This window comes from Oncorhynchus tshawytscha, linkage group LG30, assembly GCF_018296145.1.
Source record: "Oncorhynchus tshawytscha isolate Ot180627B linkage group LG30, Otsh_v2.0, whole genome shotgun sequence".
NCBI classification, from domain to species: Eukaryota; Metazoa; Chordata; class Actinopteri; order Salmoniformes; family Salmonidae; genus Oncorhynchus; species Oncorhynchus tshawytscha.
The window spans coordinates 13,187,868-13,199,980 of NC_056458.1; the positions used below are offsets into that span (position 1 = coordinate 13,187,868).

The following is a 12,113-nucleotide window of genomic DNA, read 5'->3' on the forward strand; positions in this document are numbered from 1 at the left end:
CATGATGAGATTATAATGGATTAGAGTGAGAATATTTTTATTTGTCAAACGTCGGTCAAGCATTGATCATCATGTCACCAGAATAAGACCCTCGATATTTATTGGAAAGGAGCATCAAGATCACCGTGCACTTTCACCACCCTGTGAAGTTTGTCATGACCTATTTCATCTGTTGATCTACTTCATCTGTTTTTAACTTTGAACGTTTAAATGTAACCTTTTATTTAACTAGGCAATTCCGTTAAGAACAAATTCTTATTTACAATGACGGCCTACCCCCTCCAAACCCGGACGATGCTGGGCCGATTGGGCACCGCCCCAAACCAGGGAGTCTGTAGTGACACCTCAAGCGTAAAACAAATTTGTGCACAGCATTTTGTGTGTGTGGAAAAATTCTGGGATCTTTTATTTTAGATCATGAAATATGGGACCAACACTTTACATGTCGCACTTTTTAGTGTGTGTGTGTACAGTTGAAGTCAGAAGTTTACATACACCTTAGCCAAATACATTCAAACTCAGTTTTTCACAATTCCTGACATTTAATCCTAGTAAATATTCCCTGTCTTAGGTCAGTTAGGATCACCACTTTATTTTAAGAATTTGAAATGTCAGAATAATAGTAGAGAGAATGATTTATTTCAGCTTTTATTTATTTCATCACATTCCCAGTGGGTCAGAAGTTTACATACACTCAGTTAGTATTTGGTAGCATTGCCTTTAAATTGTTTAACTTGGGTCAAACGTTTCGGGTAGCCTTCCACAAGATTCCCACAATAAGTTGGGTGAATTTTGACCTATTCCTCCTGACAGAGCTGGTGTAACTGAGTCAGGTTTGTAGGCCTCCTTGCTCGCACACGCTTTTTCAGTTCTGCCCACAAATTTTCTATAGGATTGAGATCAGGGCTTGTGATGGCCACTCCAATACCTTCACTTTGTTCTCCATTTTGCCACAACTTTGGAAGTATGCTTGGGGTCATTGTCCATTTGGAAGACCCAAGCTTTATCTTCCTGACTGATGTCTTGAGATGTTTCTTCAATATATCCACATAATTGTCCTGCCTCATGATGCCATCTATTTCGTGAAGTGCACCAGTCCCTCCTGCAACAAAGCACCCTGACAACATGATGCTGCCATCCCCGTGCTTCACGATTGGGATGGTGTTCTTCAGCTTGCAAGCCTCCCCCTTTTTCCTCCAAACGTAATGATGGTCATTGTGGCCAAACAGTTTTATTTTTGTTTCATCAGACCAGAGGACATTTCTCCAAAAAGTATGATCTTTGTCCCCATGTGGAGTTGCAAACCGAAGTCTGGCTTTTTTATGGCTGTTTTGGAGCAGTGGCTTCTTTCTTGCTGAGCGGCCTTTCAGCTTATGTCGATATAGGACTTGTTTTACTGTGGATATAGATACTTTTGTACTGGTTTCCTCCAGCATCTTCACAAGGTCCTTTGCTGTTGTTTTGGGATTGATTTACACTTTTCGCACCAAAATACATTCATCTCTAGGGGACAGAACGCGTCTCCTTCCTGAGCGGTATGATGGCTGCGTGGTCCCATGTTTATTCTTGCGTACTATTGTTTGTACAGATGAACGTGGTACCTTCAAGCATTTGGAAATTGCTCCCAAGGATGAACCAGACTTGTGGGGGTCTACAATTTTTTTTACGAGGTCGTGTCTGATTTCTTTTGATTTTCCCATGATGTCAAGCAAAGAGGCACTGCGTTTGAAGGTAGGCCTTGAAATACATCCACAGGTACACCTCCAATTGACTCATGATGTGAATTAGATGTGAATCAGAAGCTTAAAAAGCCGTAACATAATTTTCTGGAATTTTCCAAGCTGTTTAAATGCACAGTCAACTTAGAGTATGTAAACCTCTGACCCACTGGAATTGTGATGAAGTGAAATAATCTGTCTGTAAACAATTGTTGGAATAATGACTTGTGTCATGCACAAAGTAGATGTCCTAACCGACTTGCCAAAACTATAGTTTGTTAAAAATAAATTTGCGGAGTGGTTGAAAAACAAGTTTTAATGACTCCAACCTAAGTGTATGTAAACTTCCGACTTTAACTGTGTGTGTGTGTGTACCGATTTCCTTATGAAATGTTACTCAGTGAAATCTTTGAAATTGTTGCGTGTTTGTATTTTTGTTAAGTATATAGATAAAGGAAGAGAATCTTAGGCCTAGCCCCAGAGAGAGCGAGAGATGGAGATATGCCAGCGGCATGCTACGATACCAACACCAACATCTCTTTATCCTTGTCAGATATGCTACTGTGTAAAGATATAGGCCTACAGAAAGTCTAATTCGCAATTTTTCGATCACAATATTTTTTATAAAGATAAGTATTATATTGTTAAATTATAGGATTAACTCTGGTAGGCTTAAAACATTCTTCCTCACCTCAAGATCATCTGTCAGAGACCGATGCAGTGCAGGTGCGCACTGCCTTCATATCATAGGCCTGCAGTATAATAGGCTAATAGCCACACCAAACCATCACAAAAGTTAATATCAAAAGTAAGTCGAGCCATTCGTTTATTTGGAAAATATGAGCAGATATTATATTACAGCAAACACAACATTACAGCTGGAACTTCATTTGTCCAAAGAAAATGGCTCAACAGAAGCAAACAAAACACTTGGGAACTGGTTTAAACCTACGAAGGAAGGATATTGCCTACCGTACCCAACAAATGACAGCAATAGGCAAATGTTACTTATTTTACAAAAGGCCTACTTATAACCTGTCTTAAACTAAATGCTGAGCAAAATTAAAAAGACAGCTCGAACTTAATTTAACCAATGAATATGTCCCAACATAATGAAACAACACCTTTTGCATAATTAAAGAACTGGTTTAGATTAATAAGTAGGCCTAGAATAATAATAATGATGATGATGATAAAACAAATGATTCTAAATACAAAAAAATTAAGAAAGTTTCACAATTGCATCCTATCTGAATAGTCAGTTGCACAGTAGCCTACATTTGGGCATTTGTGTGGTATTAAAAAATACTCTGTCTTCTAAATTAAATGCAATGGCCCTTTTTATTTTTTTCGCCCAGACCCTGCAAAAATAAAACATCCCCAAATACATGTATGCTCCATTGTATGCCACTACTCAAATGCGATTTGCGATGCATGCAATGCTTTACTATAAAGGGGATTTTTCTCCCCCCTCACACCCCTCCTAGCACCCACAACTCAAAACATCACATTGTATTTATTACATGTGCCGAATACAACAGGTGTAGACTTGACCGTGAAATGCATCTTCCCGCGGCTACGCTGGTGGGTGGAGTAGAGTGATACCTGGCTGCTCATTTCATGGCCATGCGGTGCGGCCTGCAGCCCAAGGCGTCCTGCTGTAATGGACACTCCCAGATGGAGATAAGGAGACACACTATACTGGAGCCCAGCACTGCATGGAGTTGAGAAGGCCAGGCTAGCTGTGAGTTACTCATCCGGTAGTCACCTGGGAAGGCCGGAAACAAGGAGTGGAGCCTGCCTGGTCCTCAATGTTGCTATATTAAAGTACAGCAGTAAGTAGTGGTAATGCTCGAGTTTCAGACATCCTCTGGACAACTTCTGAGGTGTTTATATCACTATCACTAACATAGACCACTATGTTCAGTCATTAACATGCCACGTGAGCGTCCAGCCTGATCGTAGTTTTTTTTGCTTCCGTCTCATCTGTTTTATTTTTCCACTGTCATGTTCCATACAACATCTCTTGATATCCCAGTGTTAATGTGCACAATCACCATTAGGGCAGTGGTGTCTGGTGTGCTGTTTGGATGGTACACAGCAGGGCCTGAGATGTTGTGATGTCTATCAGTACATCAGATATCAGGTGAAGGGGGGGGTGGCATGTAATCTTAGCAGTCACTAGGTGTGGGGGAGGGGGTCTGTTTGTGTGTGGTGAAGGATGAGGTGGACTTGATGGACTTGGCATCCCTGAATGGCATCTAGGCCAGTTACTGAGGCTTCACTTATTAAAGTGCTGATTAGCAGATACAGGCGGCTGGGGGGGTGAAAAGGATGACTGGCTTAATGGCCAGCGCCCCAATGGTAACATGGCTTGCTGTGCGTCAGCAAGCTGCTGCCCTGGGTGCTGGTGAAAGGGCCGTCTCAGCGGGCGAGCCCTCCTCCCCGGTGTCAGCTGTACAGGCCTCGCCTCCTCTCCCCTTAGACTGCCCTGCTCCCTGCGTCATCACCATCCACCACAACACAGAGGTGCTGCCACTACCTGTTCTCAGAGAAGGAGAGAGAGGGGGGGGTGGCATATCCTCTCACCCCTAGCCGCCTGTCTGTGTCCAGCCTCTCTGCAGAGCTGGAAAATGAATGTGGTAGCCAGTGCTCTGTTTGTTTGTAGACGATCATGGTGGAGTGCTTTCACATATTCTGCAATGTAAGCATCCTCACTGTTTTGTTTATTATGTGAACAGCCTATGACGTCTTTTAATAGAAAAAAATGGATCCCACGGTCTTGACAGATGAAAGAACAATGTGATACCTGGGTTAGCACCTAGAAAAACAAAAGCTCATGGGCTGACATGTTGATACATGGTCACTGAGGGGGAGGTATGTTTAGTCGGGGGCCAGTCCAGTGATGGCTGTGAGGTTGTCTGCTAGCCTCGCTGTGAACTTTGCGTCTTCCAGGACTGTGATGTCACTATGCCCCTGCCTTCAATGGCTGCAATGTTCCAATGACACTTGGTTGCCATGCCAGCGGTGCAGACACCCTCATGAGAAGGCCAGCTCGCTGTTCCCTTCCATATAATAACAGCTATTTATATCTACTTGACAGCGCTGCTTGCTGGAGGCGAAGCAAAAAAAGGAGAGAGGGAGGGTAAAATAAAATCCAGTCAGATAACTGCCTGTGTGAGAACATATATGGAGGAGAAACGCCATGTTGTAGAATTAATAAATTGTGTGTCTGCGTGATTGGAATAATTCATGTTTCAGATTGGCCTCTCCTCACATTATGGGAGAAGGATTGTGTGTGCGTGTGCATACATGTGTCTGAAACTGCTTAATCTCCCCAGTGTTCTACCACAGTCCAAACATCAAAGACTGTAAAGCCCGCTTAGGGCTGTGGCGGTCATGACATTTTGTCAGCCGGTGATGTGTCAAGCAAATAACTGCCGTTCTCACTGTAATTTACCGTTAATTAACATAAACACGTTTAGCATCTCCTGGCTTCCACGCAGCCTCCAAGCCACTGATGCAGACCTTTTTGAACATCTACAGTTTAAAAAGTCTAAAAAAATCCATGTAGCCTACACCATCACAATAAATCCATGTAGCCTACACCATCACAATAAATCCATGTAGCCTACACCATCACAATAAATCCATGTAGCCTACACCATCACAATAAATCCATGTAGCCTACACCATCACAATAAATCCATGTAGCCGACACCATCACAATAAATCCATGTAGCCTACACCATCACAATAAATCCATGTAGCCTACACCATCACAATAAATCCATGTAGCCTACACCATCACAATAAATCCATGTAGCCTACACCATCACAATAAATCCATGTAGCCTACACCATCACAATAAATCCATGTAGCCTACACCATCACAATAAATCCATGTAGCCTACACCATCACAATAAATCCATGTAGCCGATACCATCACAAAAAATCCATGTAGCCTACACCATCACAATAAATCCATGTAGCCTACACCATCACAATAAATCCATGTAGCCTACACCATCACAATAAATCCATGTAGCCTACACCATCACAATAAATCCATGTAGCCTACACCATCACAATAAATCCATGTAGCCTACACCATCACAATAAATCCATGTAGCCGACACCATCACAATATATCCATGTAGCCTACACCATCACAATAAATCCATTAATTATATTCGACAGTTCTAAAGAAACATGATATGAAGACAATGTAGTCTATTTCAGAAGAACAGAATAGCATACTCTGAGTTATCCTTATGTTAGGTGCTGTTCTGGCTATCCCATATGGCTGTGGGCTACACTAGTTCATTTAGCAGACAAGATTTGCTTAGAATTCCGTGGCATTATTTTATAGTAGGAAGAATGCAATTGAACATAGCTGAATAAAATCGAAAGTATATTTTCTCCAAACGATTTGAGTGCGCACATGCGGCTACTCTGTGTTGAACTTTCAACTTTAGTTGAAATACATACGTTGGGCTAAATGTTTAGATTTTTAATAACTTCTAAGGCTGCATGGTGCGACTAATGATGATTTGCAAAAAGTAAAACTTTGTTTTTTTTGTGCAGGCTGCACACACGTCATCAGTCTCTCATTCACAATTTGACAAGCACTTGATAATGCCTCGAATTTCCCAGCGTCATCCCCTTTGTTATGCTGTAATGCCCCCTAAAGAAATCCATGCCTTTTGCGGCCAGTGACCATTGGGCTGAATATAATAATTGTAATCCCCTTCTGCGTTCTCAGAAGCACCTCTCACTCACATGGCACTCCCAGTTAGCTCAATTCTTATTAGCCAATGCCCGTCTCGTGATCGGCTCCTTCTCATAGATTACAAGTGAAGACCGACACATCAGGGACGCAACTGCTCGCGTCCTTATCCAATTTCCGAGGGGCATATTGAAGGTGTTGGAAGACCTGTCCACATTTACTTTAAGTCAGCCAACAAAATGAGCAGGACTAACAAACAGCAAAAGCACTAGCCTATGTCAATTTACTATCACCCATAGTACAAAAGTTGCCATATTCTGTGCGAGAAATAAATCTTCCAAACATAGTCAAGGAGATTGTGGAATGCGATAGATCTCAAATTAATACAACCGCTAGCATCAAAAAATATTCTTTAAGCAATTAGTCTGATACAACACATCAGAACTCTTAGCTTAAAATGTTGATGAACCATTAGGCTATTTCTTCACCTAAGTGCAGCAATGCGTACACGACAGTAGACTATAAGCGCGAATGTTCCAAAATGCTATCAATTCTCAAAAGTGACTGCAAATGAGATTATGCATATAATGCTTTTCTTATAAAGGTGCATTTTTTATGGTGTAAATGATCTTCCCCAAAGTTGAAACTCACCCGCTGCTTATGTATGCCAGTTGTGCTCTAAACCAGGATTGTGCTTAATTTGAAGAAGTTTTATTGGGCCACATTAGTTGTAATACAAACCTTATCGAAACATATAGGCCTATGGGCTAGGCTACATGAGGTGTGCTGCTATGATTAGAAAAAGACGCTAAAAAAGCCATGCTTTGTTTCTTGACTTACAAGCATCATTCCCAAGTGATAATATATCATTCACAAGTGATAATATATCATTCACAAGTGATAATATATCATTCACAAGTGATAATATATCATTCACAAGTGATAATATATCATTCACAAGTGATAATATATCATTCACAAGTGATAATATATCATTCACAAGTGATAATATATCATTCACAAGTGATAATATATCATTCCCAAGTGATAATATATCATTCCCAAGTGATAATATATCATTCCCAAGTGATAATATATCATTCCCAAGTGATAATATATCATTCCCAAGTGATAATATATCATTCACAAGTGATAATATATCATTCACAAGTGATAATATATCATTCACAAGTGATAATATATCATTCACAAGTGATAATATATCATTCACAAGTGATAATATATCATTCACAAGTGATAATATATCATTCACAAGTGATAGGCTAATATTGTCACCCATCAGATTATAATTTTTTTGAACCTTTTAATTTAACTAGGCAAGTCAGTTAAGAACAAATTCTTATTTACAATGACAGCCTACTCCGGCCAAACCCTAATCCTGACGACACTGTGCCAATTGTGTGGTGTTCTATGGGACTCCCAAGCATGGCCGGTTGTGATACAGCCTGGAATTGAACCAGGGTCTGTAGTGATGCCTCTAGCACTGAGATGCAGTGCCTTAGACCGCTGTGCCAATTAGCCCAATTACATGTTCTTGATTTAATCTGGTCTTTACATATACTAAATAATATGTGTCAAATGTGTTTTGATTTAGAATGGACCATTATCATGCACCTGTCTCAAAACAGGGGCAGGGGGGGGGAAATACATGTCATCTATGCACTTAAATACCGAATGGAGGACGTTTTTCCAGGGAAAAGCTAATGGGAACATCCTCCTTTTAATAGAGGTCATCAACTCTGTTTTCTCATACAATTGCATAGCCTATAGAAATGTTGCAAAACATGAGCTCATGGACTCTCATGAAGTGTTTGATTGGATTTTCAATTACATTTGCATTGATGTCAAAGTGATTTAGAATGAGAATAGAGTGCTGAGTACCAGGTAGTTAGCAAGTTTGGTAGGCTACTAATGGCCATCAACAGCATCACAGCTTTGAGAAGCCAAGTTACCGTGACTAAACGGTCGTGTGGAATTTGACTGCCGTCATGACTCGTGACCACTGGTGTGGCGGTAATGCGATCACCATAACAGCCCTAAGCACATTCCCTCGTTGTCTGTTTGACAGCCATGTTTGTTTTATAGGATTTACATTTTTTTGGCCTTGTCCAATATTTGATAAGTGGCTTTGGATCTGTTAAAACTCCAGCATAGACATACTGTAAACATGGCTTGGCATTGTCAGGGGCTGTCTTATTCTGGCTTTCATTTACCAGTGAATATAGTGTCTATTGTAGGTTTTCTGTTTAGTTGATCAGTTGTTAAATTATTTGCATGTGCAAGAACATTTTTTATGGAAGTATGACGCACAGAGAAGAATTCAGCAACATATAATCAGAGCGTAATTAAAATGTCTAATTAATGTATCCCTGGTATTTAATGTTTTCTATGTACTATTTCTGCAAAGAATGAGTGCGCATACAAATTGTGCAGGCCATAATTGCTGTAGCTATGTTCGACTGTCCATTAGGCTCATGGGTCTTTTCAATTCACCTATATTTTCCTGTCACGCTAAACTACACAGTTGACGACAACAACACAGGGAAGAGTAGTATATATCCTACAGGCCCTGGCTCTGGCCTGCTCCCAGCTAGCTTATCCAGGCTCATCTCCTCTCTTCTCACTAACCTGCCCCTCCCTCCCTTATCTGTTGTGTGGCCCTTTCTGTTGCCCCCTGCAGGTGAAGCTGATGAAGTACATCTGTAAGCAGCTGCAGTGTAAGCAGAAAGTGCCAGAGACAGAGAGGCCTCAGGCCTTGGACAGTTACCCACGGCTGGGGGACTGGCTGCGCACCATCAACCTGAGACCTGAGCTCATTGAGGTAAGTCCTAGAAGTGTGTGTGTGTGTGTGGAAAGTATGTGATTACTGAAAAAAATCAGTCTGCTTCATTTACTATCATCTTAAATTAAGATAAATTAAGTTATATTTATGCTACTTTCCATGATGTGGACAGTATGTGTACACAGAACGCAGCTATTATTTTCTTTCTCAAATGGCCGAGATAATTTAAATAGCAGCCAACCAGTGTCACTGTTGATATCCTATGGCGGGTCGTGATTCGTTGAAGTTAAGTTGTTGAGCTGTGTTAGTTTTAACAGGACGTGCAACCTCATCTCCTCTCTCTCTCGCTCTCTCGCGCTCTCTCTCGCTCTCACTCTCTCTCTCTCTCTCAACCACACCACTGTTGGCTGCCGCTTTACTGTATCTGCATGTCTCCCCAGGCGCGCACATTATGTACTGGCTAGGCTGGGGCCTAGGCTGGGGCCTAGCCAGTACATAATGTGCAGTCTCTCTCTCATGTTGTCTCTCTGATGCTCTCTCTTGCATTGTCTCTCTCTCTCATCTCCCTTACGATGTCTCTCTGATGCTCTCTCTTACGTTGTCTCTCTCTCTCATCTCTCTTACGATGTCTCTCTGATGCTCTCTCTTACGTTTTCGCTCTCTCATCTCTCTTACGATGTCTCTCTCATGTTGTCTCTCTGATGCTCTCTCTTACGTTGTCTCATCTCTTACGTTGTCTCTCTCTCATCTCTCTTACGTTGTCTCTCTCTCGTCTCTCTCATGTTGTATCTCTGGTGCTCTCTCTTACGTTGTCTCTCTCTCTCTCATCTCTCTTACGTTGTCTCTCTCTCGTCTCTCTCATGTTGTCGCTCTCATCTCTCTTACGCTGTCTCTCTCATGTTGTCTCTCTGATGCTCTCTCTTACGTTGTCTCTCTCTCTCTCATCTCTCTTACGTTGTCTCTCTCTCGTCTCTCTCATGTTGTCTCTCTCATCTCTCTTACGCTGTCTCTCTCATGTTGTCTCTCTGATGCTCTCGTACGTTGTCTCTCTCATCTCTCTTACGTTGTCTCTCTCTCTCATCTCTCTTACGTTGTCTCTCTCATGCTCTCCCTCCATCATTTGCTCTATTTTTACTCATTGGCCAGTGGTCTGTCTGTTCCCTGTGAACAAACGGCAAGCAGGATAGGACAGAAATGCAGCCTACAAAATACCAGGGATGCCAGTGGGCTTTTGTGCTTATAGTGGAGCTTTATGATGCCCTCTTCCATCCAACAAGTTCCCTTTACAGTACAACTCCCATCAGTCAGCCATTCAAGCAGTTTTGCTGCTGCATCCTGGGTGCTATAACCCACTTCAGTGACAGTGTGAACCATAGAATTAGGACTTACAATACTAGGATCTCTATGGTGTGAACCATGAAGGCACAGCTGACCCAGAATCCACCAGTGCTGCATGTCTGCACACTCACTGTTTGGGGGTGTACTCAGCCAAGAAGGGAGCTTGTCTCATTGTATTCATTATGTACATAATATTACATAACCAGCCGATCTGTGGATATTAGGTTGAGAGCTTCTTGCAGGTCTGTGTGTATCTTATGGGCTTAATTGCAAGTGATGCAAAAAGCCTCCTTGTGACAGCCCTCCTGCAAGCCTTCTAACTGGGTGAGCCTGCTCCTACAAGCTGCATGTTAACCGGAACGATAGTCGAACATATCTGTAAGCAACTGAATGTTTTTTGTTACTCGAAAAGGAAGCTTTCTGGAGTATGTTCTTGACTTAGATACAGTATTTCCAGAAAAATCTTCTCAGCTTGTTGAGGATGGTGAGACAATGGTTTAAGCTCTAAGGTTACAGGGTTCATTCTCATCAACACAACATGCTTCAGGCCAGTAGGGGGTGGACAAGGTGCTCCTCTCCTCTTGGCTCAGTGATCACACCTGTGTTGAACTGTGAGTGGGGGTTAGACCTGGCCAGTGAGTCACCTGTCCTGGGCTAGCCAGGCTGACATCAGCACTTTACGGGGAGCAGGCATACACCCCCCCCGAAAGATGAATGGAGCAATATACAAACAGATCCTTGATGAGGACCTGCACCAGATCGCTCAGGACTTCAGACTGGGATGAAGGTTCACCTTCCAACAGGACGATGACCCTAAGCACACAGCCAAGCCAACACAGGAGTGGCTTCGGGACAATTCTCTGAATGTCCTTGAGTGGCCCAGCCAGAGCCCGGACTTGATCGAGACCTGAAAATAGCTGTGCAGCGATGCTCCCCATCCAACCGGACAGAGCTTGAGAGGATCTGCAGAGAAGAATGGGCGAAACTCCCCAAATACAGGTGTGCCAAGCTTGTAGCGTCATACCCAAGAAGATTTGAGGCTGTAATCGCTGCCAAAGGTGCTTCAACAAAGTACTGAGTAAAGGGTCTGAATACTAATGTAAATGTGATATTTAATTAAAAAAATTAATAGAAAACCCTGTTTTTGCTGTGTCATTATGGTGTATTGTGTGTATATTGATGGGAAAAAAATACTCTTTAATAATTTTTAGAATAAGGCTGTAACGTAACAAAATGTGGAAAAAGTCAAGTCAAATCAAATAAAAAAATTGTCGAATGCGCCGAATACAACAAGTGTAGACTTTACCGTGAAATGTTTACTTACAAGCCCTTAACCAACAGTGCAGTTCAAGAAGAAGAAAATGTTTACCAAGGAGACCAAAGTGAAAAGTAATGATAAAAGTAACACAATAAGAATAACAATAACGAGGCTATATACAGGGGGCACCGGTACCGAGTCAGTGTGCAGGGGTACAGGTCAGTCGAGGCAATCTGTACATGTAGGTGGGGGCAAACTGACTATG

At 42.0% G+C, this 12,113-nt stretch overlaps 1 protein-coding gene across 1 annotated transcript in view; it reads left to right on the forward strand.

Annotated features, from left to right (window-relative positions):
• Positions 1-12,113, forward strand: part of LOC112250276 (kinase suppressor of Ras 1-like) — a 49,045-nt gene that overhangs the window by 20,336 nt on the left and 16,596 nt on the right. Inside the window, 1 exon segment of the mRNA XM_024420290.2 lies at positions 9,151-9,291. Within this exon segment, the coding sequence (XP_024276058.2) occupies positions 9,151-9,291 (141 nt within the window).